This window comes from Calliphora vicina, chromosome 3, assembly GCF_958450345.1.
Source record: "Calliphora vicina chromosome 3, idCalVici1.1, whole genome shotgun sequence".
NCBI classification, from domain to species: Eukaryota; Metazoa; Arthropoda; class Insecta; order Diptera; family Calliphoridae; genus Calliphora; species Calliphora vicina.
In genome coordinates this window covers 70,225,909-70,241,481 of record NC_088782.1, presented here as the reverse complement: position 1 = coordinate 70,241,481, position 15,573 = coordinate 70,225,909, and the positions used below count along the sequence as shown (strand labels likewise).

General features: G+C 28.5%; 1 protein-coding gene across 2 annotated transcripts in view; it reads left to right on the top strand.

The window, feature by feature from the left end:
• Window positions 1-15,573, top strand: part of LOC135953129 (uncharacterized) — an 80,293-nt gene that overhangs the window by 35,188 nt on the left and 29,532 nt on the right. Inside the window, exons 1-2 of one of the 2 annotated variants that reach the window (XM_065502818.1) lie at window positions 11,321-11,509; window positions 11,740-12,374. In XM_065502818.1, the coding sequence (XP_065358890.1) occupies window positions 11,997-12,374 (378 nt within the window). In that variant the 5' untranslated portion in view covers window positions 11,321-11,509; window positions 11,740-11,996. Of the gene's footprint in view, window positions 1-11,320; window positions 11,510-11,739; window positions 12,375-15,573 lie in introns of those variants that run through there. The other variant, XM_065502819.1, reaches the window with a different exon arrangement.

Below are 15,573 nucleotides of genomic sequence, written 5' to 3'. Positions count from 1 at the left end.
TGTGTTGGTTGGTGGTGGTCTTATCAATTTAGCCCATTTACCCAAAAGCTAGACACGCACGACCAGCACACGAATTGAATGCATGTATAGGTTCCTCACCTTTTTTTTTGTTCTTGTTTTTATCAAATTTAATCTAATAAAACATGGAAATAATAAAAATCATGCATGTCTCATCATAAAAACAAATCCAAAAATAACAACTATAAACAAGTCCACAACTGATTTGTACCCGGCCGCATAAACGTCAGAGTCATTAATGAAAACAATTTTTGAAAATCATTCATTCAACTGTTCATGGGCTTTAAAGCCAAAAGTGATTATGTTCATTTAGTAAAAAAAAACTAAAACAGTAATTACTTCTATTTAATTCCTTAAATAAAGGTAAATTACAGTTTTAGTTATAATAAAAAAATTGTGGGTTAATGAATTTCTTACCCCCAGTAATACAAAGTCTGGTTAAGTGTTAACTAATAGTTATGCTGACAGTTTTCATACAGAAATAATTTTAACCGACAGTATAACTATAAGTTAACGCCTAACCTGAATTCGTGTTAATGGGGGTTACAAGTATAATTTCAGTGATTAATAAAATTATTTGTTATTTTTTCTGTATAAATGGACTTAATCGTTTTCTGCTTGTCAACCATTATAATATTGTTATTGTTATAATCTAAGCGCCTGAAAATAATATCATTCATAAAATAATTATATTCAAAAAAATGTATTTAAAACGTCGTATACAAAAGCGAACTTTGCTCTCCTACACTAATCATTGACTTTGTCTACAAACTAAAACAAAACAACAATAAAAATTATCAAAACAAAGAGAAATAATGTAGTAAATATACGAATTTGAAATACCATACGCCATAATTTTTTAATTGATATTCCCTCCCATTATTTGTCATTGCTTAGATTAGGGCTAAACTTATAGACATAAATCAAACTGAGCAAACATTGACAATTGTGAGTAATTTTTTGGATTAAAAGTATTAGTTTAGCGTTGGGATCAATTTGGACTTTGTTCAATAAAAATTTGTAAGGTGAAATTTACCACTGATATTTTATAGTTATAGGAAATAAATTAACCAAATCGACTAACCAGATAAATGTTTTTAAACAAAATGCTCAAAAATTGGTGTCCGTATTCGGCACAGCCGAATATACTTGTTCGTATTAAATACGAAAAAGGTCAAAGAAAGCACAGACGCCATAAGTATCCAATGTTTCGTTACTTTCATATCTTTTATGAAATACTAGCTAAAACCCGGCGTGATTTGATTTTATAGTTCTCAAGATATTTAGAAATAATTGTTTAATTTGTATTAGAGGTGCTTTTTGGTTAAACTTCATGAAGTGATTCGAAATTCATTCATATAAAGTTTTACAATTATGTATTGTTCTCGAGTTATTGGAAAAAACTATGTATTTGCTTTATATGATAGGTATCACGCCCACTAATACAATCCCGCCCATTTTCAGCCAAACTCCGTATAGTGATAATGAATTTCTTATCACAATGTTTAAATCTTTTACAATTATAAATAGTTCTTCCTTCACATATTCGAAATTAAGGATTTACATGCATTGTATGGAAGGTACCACTATATACAATAATTCGGTAAAAATGTTAAGGCTTCCACAACTGTAGTTCTCCAGATATTCGAAAATAACAGTTTACTTTGTATGGGAGGAGCCACACCCCCTATGCCGATCCGTTCCATTATTGATTAGACTTCATTCACTGATTAGAAAATGGTTCGTATAATGTTTGAAGACTGTCACAATTATAGGTCTGCAGATATTCGAAAATAAGTATTTACTTTATATGGGTGATGCCACGCCCAGTGGTACCGAAGTAAATTCCGCGATGTTTTGCGGCTTTCACAATTATGTATAGTTCAACACATATTCCATAATAACTATTTACTTTGTATGGAAAGTGCCACGCCTACTTTAAATTTCAAAATAAAAGTAGCCTATTGTTCCTTCCAGATATTGAGGAACATACAATAACATTTCAAGAGGATCGGTCCAGAGGTTTAGGCTCCTATAAGTCACAGACAAACAAATAAACAGACATACATTCATTCAAAGAAAAGGTTTAGGTCGGACTCTATAATGATTTTCATTAACTTAAAAATCAAATAATTCACTGGTGTTTACTCACTTTTTTTGTAAATACATAGATTGTCAAACGTCACCATTTTCTATAAATTAAGTCGAATGAATTAACATTAAACAAATTACACTATACAACAAAATCAATTTTTTTCCAAAATTACATGGTCCGACCAATAAATTATGACAGAGGAGACAAAAAAAAATAAATATGCTGGACATTGTATGATAATGAAGTGGAATTACCAAGAGCTAAAAAAATGTAATTAATAAATACTTCCTATCCAAATTCTGGTTGAATTTTCCGTTTTGGTGTATTCAAGGACTTATAGTAAAATTTCACGGATAATATTTTTGCGGAACATTTTAATCCTTTAAATCCCTTTTTTAATGGTGTTTTTTGCTCTTTTCTAAAAGAAGGACAAAAAAGACCCATGCCTTGAGGATTTAGAGGGTTAACATATTCTACAAAAATGTTCTCCGTAATATTTTACATAAATGGTTTCTTATGCCGATTAACAATAAGAATGTGCCAGAGTTGGGAAACTTTAACCCCCCCTCAAATGAAATTCAGATATAACCTACCGTTACCGAAATAACAGCTAATAGCGTTACCGTTATTCTATGAATAATTTGAAATTATGAAAAACAAATTGTTGGTTAAATAATAAGCGAAAATATCGTTACCGAAATAATCAAAATAAAATAAATAAAACTTACCAAATCATTTATTGCTTATGGATCCCATGTTTAACGTTTTCATTAAAGATTTACTACATTTTTAATTGGTATCTCCTTCTTCATTTCATTCACAGTAGTGAACCATACATACTATAGGGTACAAATATTTCTACGCAAGTTGATAGACTCGTGTGCCAAAAATTCATCAAACAAACAACTTGCTATTAATCATATTAACACAATAAATATAAAGACTTATGGATGTATCTTTTGTATTTATGTATGTACCATTGCTTCATCGTCGATATGTATACTACATATCGTTATCTTAACATAGAAAGGCCCTAAATCATGTTTTTTTTTAAAGTTTAAATTTTTTGGCGAAATATATGACCGGAAAATTTATCGAAATAAAAAAAATCTGGGCTTACAAAAAAAAAAACACGAGTTAGAACCTTTCTATATTAAGGTAACGATATGAATGTATATCTAATAGTAATAGATTCATTGCGTATTTGTAAATGACAGTAGTATACCAGCAAATAATCATTGTATCTCTGGCTCCAATTTATATATTTTGGATCATTCTATACTTATGTGCTGTTTGTAGTGCAGATAGAAGTCAATTGGCCACTTTATACATCCCATGTAATCTAACGTGAAGACATTTGTCACTTAAGTGTCTCTAAGTACTCAAATTGCGTTTCTTTTTGCTTAAATATACTGACATCCCATGAAACCTAGCATGAAGGCAATTGTCACTTTAGTGTCTCTAAGTAACCTAGAGTGTGGTCATTTTAATCGTTTGTTTTGTAATGTACTATAGAAATTAGTTAGTTTACCCACCAATCTATTAGAGAGTTGTCGGAGGAAGGTGAGATGAGATGTATTTTTAACTGACTATTTGGGACAGTCTCCTAGAACTACTGGGTATGTACATATGAATGTATATTTCTTATCTAAAAAAGACAACAAAATATTCAATTCATTGTCATGCATTTGTTGCTGTATTTTTTTTCTTCTTTCTATTAATAAAACTTTTATTAAATATTTTATTTGTTGATTTATGTCTGCTCGTCATTTTAACCGTTTAAAAAAGTATCTTTATTGTTCATCTTTAAATCAAATCAAATAAAACTAAATTAAATCAAATGAAAATAGTTTTTGTATGAAAATGTTGTGAAATTGTTTAGATTGAAAATGATTGATGATTTTTAGATTTATATAGAGTAAAATTGGAAAAAAAAGTAAGAATCGTAGCAAAACTGATACTTAAATTGATAATAACGAGTTTTTGTTTGTAAAAATTTTCCATTCATAAGAATATTTAATAAACAAAAAAATTTTGTATGGAATCGAAAGAGAACATATGTATGCCGGCGTCAATGAGTAATATTTGCATGATGTTATGAGAAATTAAAAAGAAATATATATGTACATATGTAAGTTCTTATGTACTCGTATGTATATAAATAAAATGGCTATTTTTAAATATAAAAATGTAAAAGTTTTATTTATGTTCATGAATATTTACATACATTTTATGTACATACAAACTTATGTAAATATGAATGCAATGCAAATGAATATTTTATTTATAAAGTTGAATAATCGTAGCAGTTTTTTAAATAGTACTTGATACTGGAAGTATGTATTTAGAGTCGTTTTAAATATTTTTATACATGAAAATGTTCAATAATTTATACATCAACACATTTTGCATTAAATGCGTTAAAAATTTCATAAGAAGACAAGGTTTGTGAATTGTCTGAAGGGTAGACATCAGCATAATGTAGACGTATTTGGTATTATTGAAAACTTTAGAACTTGAGAATAAACATTTTAAAACAAAAATGTTTCCAATCTATTTCCCGAACAACATTTACCATAATAACTTGGAATTGCATGATGTAGTAATTACACTATACAACAAAATCAATTTTTTCCCAAAATTACAAGGTCCGACCAATAAATTTTGATAGAGTAGACAAAAAAAAGACACGTGTATCGGCGTTTTGAAAGTTTACATCTGAATTTCATTTGAGGGGGGTTAAAGTTTCCCAACTCTGGCACATTCTTATTGTTAATCGACATAAGAAACCATGTGATCCTTACATTTTAGGCATAAAATTTGTTCAGCAAATGTTAAATGTTACGGAGAACATTTTTGTTGAATATGTTAACCCTCTAAATCCTCAAGGCATGGGTCTTTTTTGTCCTTCTTTTAAAAATAAGCAAAAAACACCATTAAAACAGAGATTTAAGGGGTTAAAATGTTCCGCAAAAATATTATTCGTGAAATTTTACTATAAGTTCCAGAATACACCAAAACGGAAAATTCAACCAGAAAGTCAGAAATAAGACACAACAAAAGAGAGCCTAGGGTTAATTTCGCATTTAATAAGAATTTTATTTTAAAGTGTCCCAAAAATTTAGCATGAAAAAATAGTTCAAATTTAACAAAAAATCACTAATATCTCTATTATTTTACCTTCGATAGCAAACTTGGATAGGAAGTATTCATTAATTACATTTTTTTAGCTCTAAGCAATTCCAATAAATCGAAACATCTATAAATAAATGGCTTGATTGATAACATTTGCCATTGTTTATTTAAATGTGAAACCAGCTAAAACTGGTAAAATATGTTCCAGGAATTTAGTTTTTTACCGCTCGATATCTTAATAACATTTGGTGCATTTAAATTTCTCATAGGTCCATATAATCGTGGCTTTGTCTTTTTAGAAATTCTTAGATAAATCTGAAAATTTTTCTTCAAAATTAGTCAAGTTTTGCCAGTGCTGAGGCACGAACTTATTGTACATCAAAATAAAAATGTTTGATATACATAAACATATACAAATGTACGTCTGTTTATTTAGGAGCCTAAACCACTGGACCGATCCTCTTGAAATTACTGTATATTCCCCTATATATTGTATTAGTGGGCGTGGCACCGCAATGTAAATCCTTAATTTCGAATATCTGAAGAACTATAATCGTAAAAGTATTTAGAATTAATTTCATATCACTATACGGAATTTGGCTGAAAATGGGCGGGATTGTATTAGTGGGCGTAATACCCATCTTTATATGAATCAATTTCGTAGCACTGCATTAAGTTCAACCAAAAAATGGGAAGGATCGGTACAGGGGGTGAGTCACCTTCCATACAAAGTAAACAGTTATTTCTAAATATCTTGAGAACTATAATTACAAGATTATTCAAACTTTCTCTGAATAGCTCTCGCTTTAGCAAAAGTATTTTACCCAATAGTACCAATATCAATACTAATTGTATTTTTGGATAAATAGAACGAATTATATTTGACCTTATAATTTTGACAGGCACCTTAAGAACATGCATATATTTTTCTTATGTATTATTTTTTGGTAAAACAAAATATCTATTTAGGCTAAAAGCAAAAACAAATTGTTTACTTTTTCAATGAGCAAAGTTCATCATAAATTTTCTTAAATATTTTTGTTGTCAAAATGTTTTGGATGGTCTGTGTTGACTTATTTAATAAAAAAAGCAACAAACAGGGTAATTAATATTCCTGCCCTTTTCATTAATATTTACTTAGTAAAATCTTGGCAATAAAAACCCTAAATATATTATTATAAACTAAAAGTGTATGTAGTAACTTCCTTCCTTATTTTCCTGTTTGTCGATTAATAAGTCAGTCAGTCCATCAGTCTAAAGGCAATAAAGCAGACTACACCCCTTTTACAAGCAAATTAAAAATAAATATTTTTTATAGTGAAGGACTGTTTTTATTCCAATATTTTTTTTGTATTGTTTCTTTATTTAAAAACAAATATTTACTTATATTTATTATAGAAAATTTATAGAAAACAAGTACGAGTGTAATATTCAGCTGTAGCGAATCGTATATACACTTCACTTTAAAAGAAAAATTATAAATTATTTTATGTTTTGGTGAAAGAAACAAAATAGAGACAATCTCATTGGATAGGCCTTTCAAATGCCTTGCATTTGATATACATATGTACATATTGTCGTATTCCAGATATAGTCAAAAATATTTCCAAAAATCAAGGTTGTCGTGATTTTATGTTCATATCTCAGCAATTTATGGACCGATTTTTCTGATCTTAAACTTCTAGTACGTATATTTTATATATATATATCGATATTTGGGGTCATACATACGCCTAGACAGACATCGTTATAATAAATTATCTCTACATAAAGCTACAGAATATACTTTATAACATATAAATGAATATTATAGGAATTACAAACGGAATGACAAACTTATTTATTTATACCCTTGTGAAGGGTATGAAAATACTTGCCACCTTAATTTCAAATACTATTGGAATTTTAATTTACATTACGGCGCAATTACAACAATTAACTGTCGACAGTAAATAAATATTTTACAAATATATACTAGAATAATGTTTGCGTTTTATTCGAAATAATATTGAGACAAGTTGGTTGGTTGGTATGTGTATCAGATTACATTGAGTATTGGGATTAAATGTTTGTGTATTTGTTTACAAATAAAACTAATAATAGATACATGTACAGTGGAAATTCGATAAATTGTTCAATTAATGATTGTTCTAAACGTCTTTTAAATATTGAGAAATCTAAATGTTTGTAACTACAAAACATTTAAAGTTATAAATGTGTAAAAACTTAATTTTAAAAGTGAAACCACTTATGGAGTTATAACGCTCGAAAATTTATTTCAATTATATTAAATGCACTTGTCTCAACACATCCCAATATGCACTAAAACCCAACATTTTCAAGCTGAACATTTTGTTGGAATTTGACTTGAATGCTAATATAATTATGTTTTAAACATGAGAAATTTATGTTTCCATTTTACTGGAGAATGCTATTAACATAAATTGCTTGACAATGGACTCAAAGCTTGAATTAAAATTGCTTGAATTCCAGTAAAAATTGGGATGTGACTAGAGGATATACTTATACAATTGCCTCAATCATTTAGCAATTAATCAAGGATATTCCTAAAATGTGTGAAATCGATGTCAGCAGTCACATCACTAGTTCTGTGTTAGTTTCCTTCCCTCTAAAGAAATATTGACAATAGACATTGATTACAATCTTCAAAATGCCAGTACTTCTATTATTTTTTCTTTTAATTTCCATTAGCTACTACTGTACTGCATTTAAGTATGTACATTGGTAGTTCATGACAACATTATATCATTATTCAGAAATTTGCCCATTATTCAATCGCTAATCATGACAATTTTTTATAATTTTATAACATATTCAGTTTCACAACACGTTTTTAAGTTACAAAACAATTGCCGTTGATTTTAGACCGTTTAAACAAATAAAATCACGCCCATTTACAAACATTTAAAAGGACAGATGGTCTTTTAGTAATATTAGTTCCCAATTGATAATGTTTTTAAGACATTTTCAACGATGTATACAAGACAATATAAAATTGTCATCGAAGTCTTTGATAAAGTGTCGCGAAAATCGTGTACGACAATAGAAGCGACAACATCGATCATCTTGTCGATCATCATATTATTGTCAAGGGCTTAATAGGCCACAATATCCATTTGGAAGTCAACAATTACAAACCACTTTTAAAGAATTAACCATAGACAACAACTAGATACACGCAGAGAAAAAATATAATTGGGCATGGTTACTGTAACCATTTATATAGTGTTACAAATTTTTTAACTATATTATAGTCACAGTAACCATTTACATGATTGTGGTAACCATAATATGGTTAACTTACGATTCACATGATTGTCTCAACCATATATATGGTTACAGTAAACATATATATGTTTGTGACAACCATTTATATGATGAAGGACTTATCATATTATGGTGCTCTCGGCTTAAGGCTTATCATAATCTGAGAACAACATATTATGATAAAATTATTCATCATAAATATATATAAGTCTGTTACTTTCTTTTGGAAATTTTAAATATTTTTATGTAAACAAAATTTATTTTTTTTTCAAAGTTGTTTTTTGCATTATTTGGTAAAATTTTTTTCCGAATTGTTATTATAAATTTTTTTTCTTCAAATTTTTTTAAATTTAAAAATTTTTTTTTATTTTAAATTTAAAAAAAATTTTTGATTTTTAAATTTTTTCTAGTTAAAAATATTTTTTTTTCCGATTATGACACAATCCAACTTACTATGGTCTTATATATGTACGTCGTTGCAAAGTTCTTTGAAATATCTATCATTAGATATCCATATTGTCTATATTAATAACTTAGTAATCCAGATATAGGTCACAAATAAGTAAAAAAATCGAGGTTGTCCTGGTTTTTTCCTCATATCTCAGCCATTTGTGAACCGATTTGGAAAGCATGTCTGACAGAATTATTGAAGATTTGGATCCCGAAGATATCTGGGGTCTTCGAAAAATTGATTTCAACAGACAGACAGATAGACGGACATGGCTTAATCGACTCCGCTATCTATAAGGATCCAGAATATATATACTTTATTATATCGTGGAAATTACAAACGGAATGACAAACTACTATTTGAATCCGTGAAGGGTATAAAAAGGATTTCCCAAAAGACAACCTGCAAGGTTATATTGTCTTCAACAGATTTTAATAGCTTTAAACAGTTTTTTTTCGCTGTAGTTAATGAAGATTTCTTTTACATCGCTGTTATTTGTGGTTTGACCAACTGGGATTAATATGTTTGCATGTACTACCAATAACTGTTTAGAGTTCAGTTTTGTTTTTTAAATAAAATTTATATTCCAAAACAGCGCAGTTAAAAATATGGCTTTTACGATTAGACTCAAGTACTGATTTTTTTTCTCGGAAAGCGGGACTTTTTTTTGCATCAACTGATATTACAATGTTGAATGATAGCAAACAATTTATATAAATAAATGAGGGGTGTTTATCCATCAACACTCTAGAAATCACTTCAGCAACTATTATTTTAATCCGTTTATTGGATAATTAAAGTATATATACTACGGTGGGTCGATTTTTTTCACAAACAATCGTATAGCAGAAACGCAATCTACAGAAAATTCTAAGAAATTTTCCCCAAGGAACCATAGGTCTAAAATCAAATCCTATCTTGCGCATTTCGTCTTTTATCCAATGATATTTCAGTATTAATTTTTTTTTTAATAGTTTTTTTTATTGGATAAAATACGAAATGCGCAAGATAGGATTTGATTTTAGACCTATGGTTCCTTGGGGAAAATTTCTTAGAATTTTCTGTAGATGGCGTTTCTGCTATACGATTTTTTACTTTTTGATCGTCCATACAATTCGACCCGGCCTAATATATACTCTGGATTCTTATAAGATTCTAAGACGATCTAGCTATGACTGTTGACAACACGATAGGGCCCACACGAAAGGATCTAGCAGGCTGAAATTTACTGTCTGTTGATAAGGTTTGTTTGGTATTTAAAATGAGCAATATCGGTCCATGATATCACCTAGACCTCATACAAATGTCCTCTCGGAACACTGTTTGAGCAGCCATAAATATGTTGATTATGCGGCAATCCTGATAAAATTTTGCATAAATTAATTCTAAGTACTCGTTTGTTTGTCCCTAGTCTCATTACTTCAACATTCATAATTTTTTTATTATAATTAATATCGTGATGAAATAAATTCAGAAAGTTCTGTTGAAAAAACTGCATTAAGGTTAAAAAATGCCAACACAATTAAGAGCAAAACGCTTCAATAATATTTTTGGGCCGATTCGGCACTAATTTCTTATATAATATACATAATTTATTATAATAAAATAAATATTTAATTTTTACTAGATTAATTGTTTTACTCAAACTGAATTTTTCAAAAATAATTTCAAGCCCACTTGAAATATTTTTGCACAAAACAAAAATTTAACAAAATTGTCTGTTTATTTTTTTTGAAAATTACATGTGTTTCATTTTAAAAACAACGTGCTTTTTCTTGTAAAAAAAATAATATTTTAAAATAAAAAAACAAGAATAAAACTGCAAAGAAAAAACAAGCACGTTTGCGAAAAAGAATTAAATTAAAGAAGAAGAAACTTAAAAATTTATATGTAAAACAGCGACACAGACATTTTAAATACTTTTTTTTGTTGCCATTCTATTATTTTTTACATTACGAGTATTTTATTTTACATGCGATCTTACTGCAAAATAAGAGAGATCTTTTAAATGCAACTCTTAATAGAGAACGATTGCCGGAGAATTACAACAATTTCTAATTGAGAATTTTACAATTTGAATTTTCTTTTTTTTTTGCAAACGACGCATTTTCGAATGCATTGAAGAGGAGGGAAAATGAAATTCATATTTGTTGTATTATAAAGATAATATAGAAAACCGCACGATCAGACAGACGACAGCAACAACCACACCAGCAGAATGAGAAAAATAATGTTTTTTTTTTAATATTTTAATTGCGAATGTATGAATGATTGTTCAGTTGAGTTGTTTTTGTGTTTTCATGCGGATTGTTGGGGTATAGTGCAAATTATTTAACGAGAGTTGGCTCATTCAACGGGAGTCACTCGTCGCAGTCGGTTCTATTTAACGGTTACAAATCGCTACGTTACGTTTGAAAATACAATCTGTAAAAGAACAATAAATTCTGTGTCTGTGTTTGAAACTGATTTAATTATAATTCTTTTTTTTCGTACTGTATTTATTTTGACAATAAGCCGAAAACGTAAATAAATATCAATTTTGTGCAAACATAATATTTTTTTATAAAACAAATAATTGTTTAAATTACTGTTTATAATAATAAATGAAAAAAATAAATAATTAAAAAAGAAAATAAGCTTTTAAAAAAACGGTGTACTCTAAAGGAATAAGCATTTAAATTTTTTAATAATAAATACAATAAAAATAAATAATTAATAATTTCTAACCTCTTTCATTTCTTTTCTCTAATAGAATAAAAAATAAATCACGAACAAAACTGTGTGTTAAAAAATTCTAAAAGAAAACGCAGCAGAAGCAGATATATAAATAAAAATAACAAGAAAAAGATAAATTAAACCCAAAAGAATAGCCAAAAAAATCAAAGAATAAAAAAGAAGGAAATTCAAGTTCAAAAACCCTTCAACATAAAGTGTGCAAACGAGCAAAACCAAATAAAACAACAAAAAAAAAAAAGAAAATAATTTCCCCGTATTATTGAAAACCATATAATGGCCCCAATAATTGCTGACAATTTAATTGAATCAGGATGTGAATTTGTTGACAATTCCAATACGACCACTTCCACCGCTGCTCAAAATAGTGAAACTTTTTATAGTGAAGTATCATCATCTGCTGGCAACTACTCGAATGACGAAAGTGTTGTTGTTGTTGAAGAAGAAGAAAGTGTTAATGAAGTGAATAATTTTAATGTTGGCGATGTTAAAAATGAATGTGAAACTGAATCCAATGGATTATTTATGCCACTACCCAGCAAGCAAATGCCCTGGGAAGCTCCAGGCAAACAAGGACTCTATGATCCCCAGAATGAGCATGAAGCATGCGGCGTTGGTTTCATTGTGGCCATCGATGGCAAACGCTCTCACAAGGTAAGTTTGGTTTTTTTTTTTTCAAATTTATAAATCCCGCCAAAAAAATTTTTTTTCAAATATGGAGGGTCGTTTATCAGCGTTTTAAATTGTCGTTTTAGAGAATCATTATACCCTTCACCATAAATATATACATACATATATATTATGGATCACTTCCGTTCCGTGTTGAAACCAATATTCCGAAGCACCAAAATAACTTACATACATGATTGATAGATCAATATATCCGCTATAATCCAACTTAGATTGCTATTTAAAATCTATTCACAAATGCCACAAATTTCCGAAGCTACCAAATAACTTACATACGTGATTGAAAGATTAATATATCCGCTATAATCCAACTTAGATTGCTATTTAAAATCTAGAAAATCTACTCACAAATGCCTGAGATATAAACATCGACTACCTCGACTTATTCTCACAATTTTATTTTTTATACAAAAATTTGTTTCACCAAAAATAGTTTCTATTTTAATATTTATCTTAAAATGCGTACTTTGGTGAACGGTGTATAAAATTCGGCACAGCCGAATAGCACACTTTATGTTTTTATCAGCTTCTTTAGATTTCATTACAAAATAAATTTACATTTTGTAAAGAAGCAAAAAACGCAATTAATTCCCCCTCATTCGGAACGGAATTCTGTGACAATAAAAATGAATAGGCATGAAAAAAACATCATCTCCTGCCATTTAATAAAAAACAACTAAGAGATACCCTTCACCAAATTTTACTTCAATATAAAAATTAAATATTTTTAGGTAAACAAAATTAATTTTTATTTCCAAAGTTGTTTTTTAATTTTTTTTGGAAAAAAAATTTTTCGAATTGTTATTTTAAAAATTTAAAATTTTTTTTTCAAATTTTAAATTTTTTTTTTTTTAAATTTAAAAAAAATAATTTTTATTTTTTAAATTTTTTTTGGGTGAAAAAAAATTTGGGTTAAAAAATATTTTTTTCCGATTTTGACCCATTGTAGGTCCAACTTACTATGGTCTTATATACGTCGTTGCAAAGGTCTGTGAAATATCTATCATTAGATATCCATATTGTCTATATTAATGACTTAGTAATCCAGATATAGGTCAAAAATCTAGGAAAAATCTGTGGACCGATTTTGCTGATTTTAAATAGGAAACTTCTCGAAAGCATGTCTGACAGAATTATTGAAGATTTGGATCCCGAAGATATCTGGGGTCTTCAGAAAATTGATTTCAACAGACGGACAAGGCTTAATCGACTTCGCTATCTATAAGGATCCAGAATATATGTATATACTTTATAGGGTCGGAAAATTACAAACGGAATGAAAAACTTATATATACCATTCTCACGAAGGTGAACGGTATAAAAATATATTTAATAACACAATTAAGGAATTAATGTATTTATTTGGGAATTAAAATGTGTATAAATATAATTAATGTTTCCAAATTTTTTAAATTGTTATGTATTCGGCCAATACAGACAATTTTGAAGAAATGTATATTAAAGAGGGTTGAAAATTGTACATTTTGACTTGGAAAATATCTCAATACTCGTTCGACTCTTTATGGGCAGGAAAGCAATTTTAAGGTTTTTATATGAAAAACAATCAAAAAGTATTTTGAAACTGAGTGGTTTTCCTACAAACATTTTAAAATTGTTTTCCGGTCCGGTTCCTGAATTAGACCCAAGAAGTTTTTCTGAATTATGAAAAGTTCTCAGTTTGTATTTTTGGGATTTCGCTTCGTACGTCAAAGAACTTTCGATATCAAATATCGCTGGCTTAACATGCAAAGGCTCTAAGTCCATATTTTAAAATTTTACAGGAGAGACAAAAAGCATTCAAATATTTTTACGTAAATATTTTTGAATTCTGTAAACGCAATTTTTTCTGTATTTTTCTTAGTTTTCTATGTGCGTAAAAGCAAAATGATAAAATGAGTATTTGCCGAGATAAAAGATTTTTTGGACCTAGAGCTTTTTCTATTGATTAGTTTGTATTTTTTGATGGACTTAGGTCTTTTTCTTAGAACTTGTCTTTCATTTCTTATTTACTAGTTTTTATATCTGGATTACTAAGTCATTAATATAGACAATATGGGTATCTAATGATAGAAATTTCAAAGTCCATTGCAACGATGTATATAAATGTATATATACATATGTATATAGTAAGTTGGACCTACAATGGGTCAAAATCGGGAAAAATATATTTTAACTCGAATTTTTTTTCATCAAACATTTTTTTGCCATAAATTCTTTTTTTTAATTTTTTAAAAATTCAAAAAAAAAATTTGGAAAAAACTTTGTGTTTCGGCACAGCCAAATATAGCTCTACTACTTATTTTTCACTAATAATTTTAACAAAATTTAAAAAATATGAAAAAAAAAATTTTAAATTTTAAAAAACAATTTCGAATTTTTTTTTTTAAATTTTGTATACCTTAAAATATTTAAAATTTGTATTTTAAAGTACAATTTGGTGAAGGGTATATAAGATTCGGCACAGCCGAATATACATAGCTATAATGCGTTTATGTAGATGTTTGTAACGCCCAAAAATATTAGTCTAACACCCACCTTAAATTATACAGATAGACTCAGAATCACTTTATTAGTCGATTAATTTTGAAGACATTTCGATAAAATGTGGTATATACACTTTTTTAGGCCCAAAGTCGAAGCCTATTGAATTGACTGAAATCGGTCCATTATTTCCCCTAGCTCCCATACAAATGTCCTCCCGAAATACTTTATACAATGGAAATCATGTCACCTAATTTCAGCCGATCGGTCTATAAAAAATCAAAAAATCACTGTAACGAGCATAAATCTCTTAAAAATGTTGGTATACACATAAAATTCAACGCAAATAACTTTCATGGCGATCGGTACATAATTAGTCATAGCTCCCATATAAGATCCTCTTACGAAAATAAATTATTGAAATTTTAAAAGAAATATTATGTTGCTCATTTACTTAGTGTAGGGTATTAAATGGTTGGGCTTGACCGACCATTTTTTCTTACTTGTTTTAATATATGTCATTGAACAATTGGACAGAAAATGTTAAACTGTACTTTTTATAGGGAGTACTTTTAGAGCATTTTCTTGTGATAAATTGGACTAAGCGCCTTTGCTCATCACTACAAAACAACAACAAAAAGCGGATAACTCCATTTTTTTTCATTGTAATCAATGTATTTTT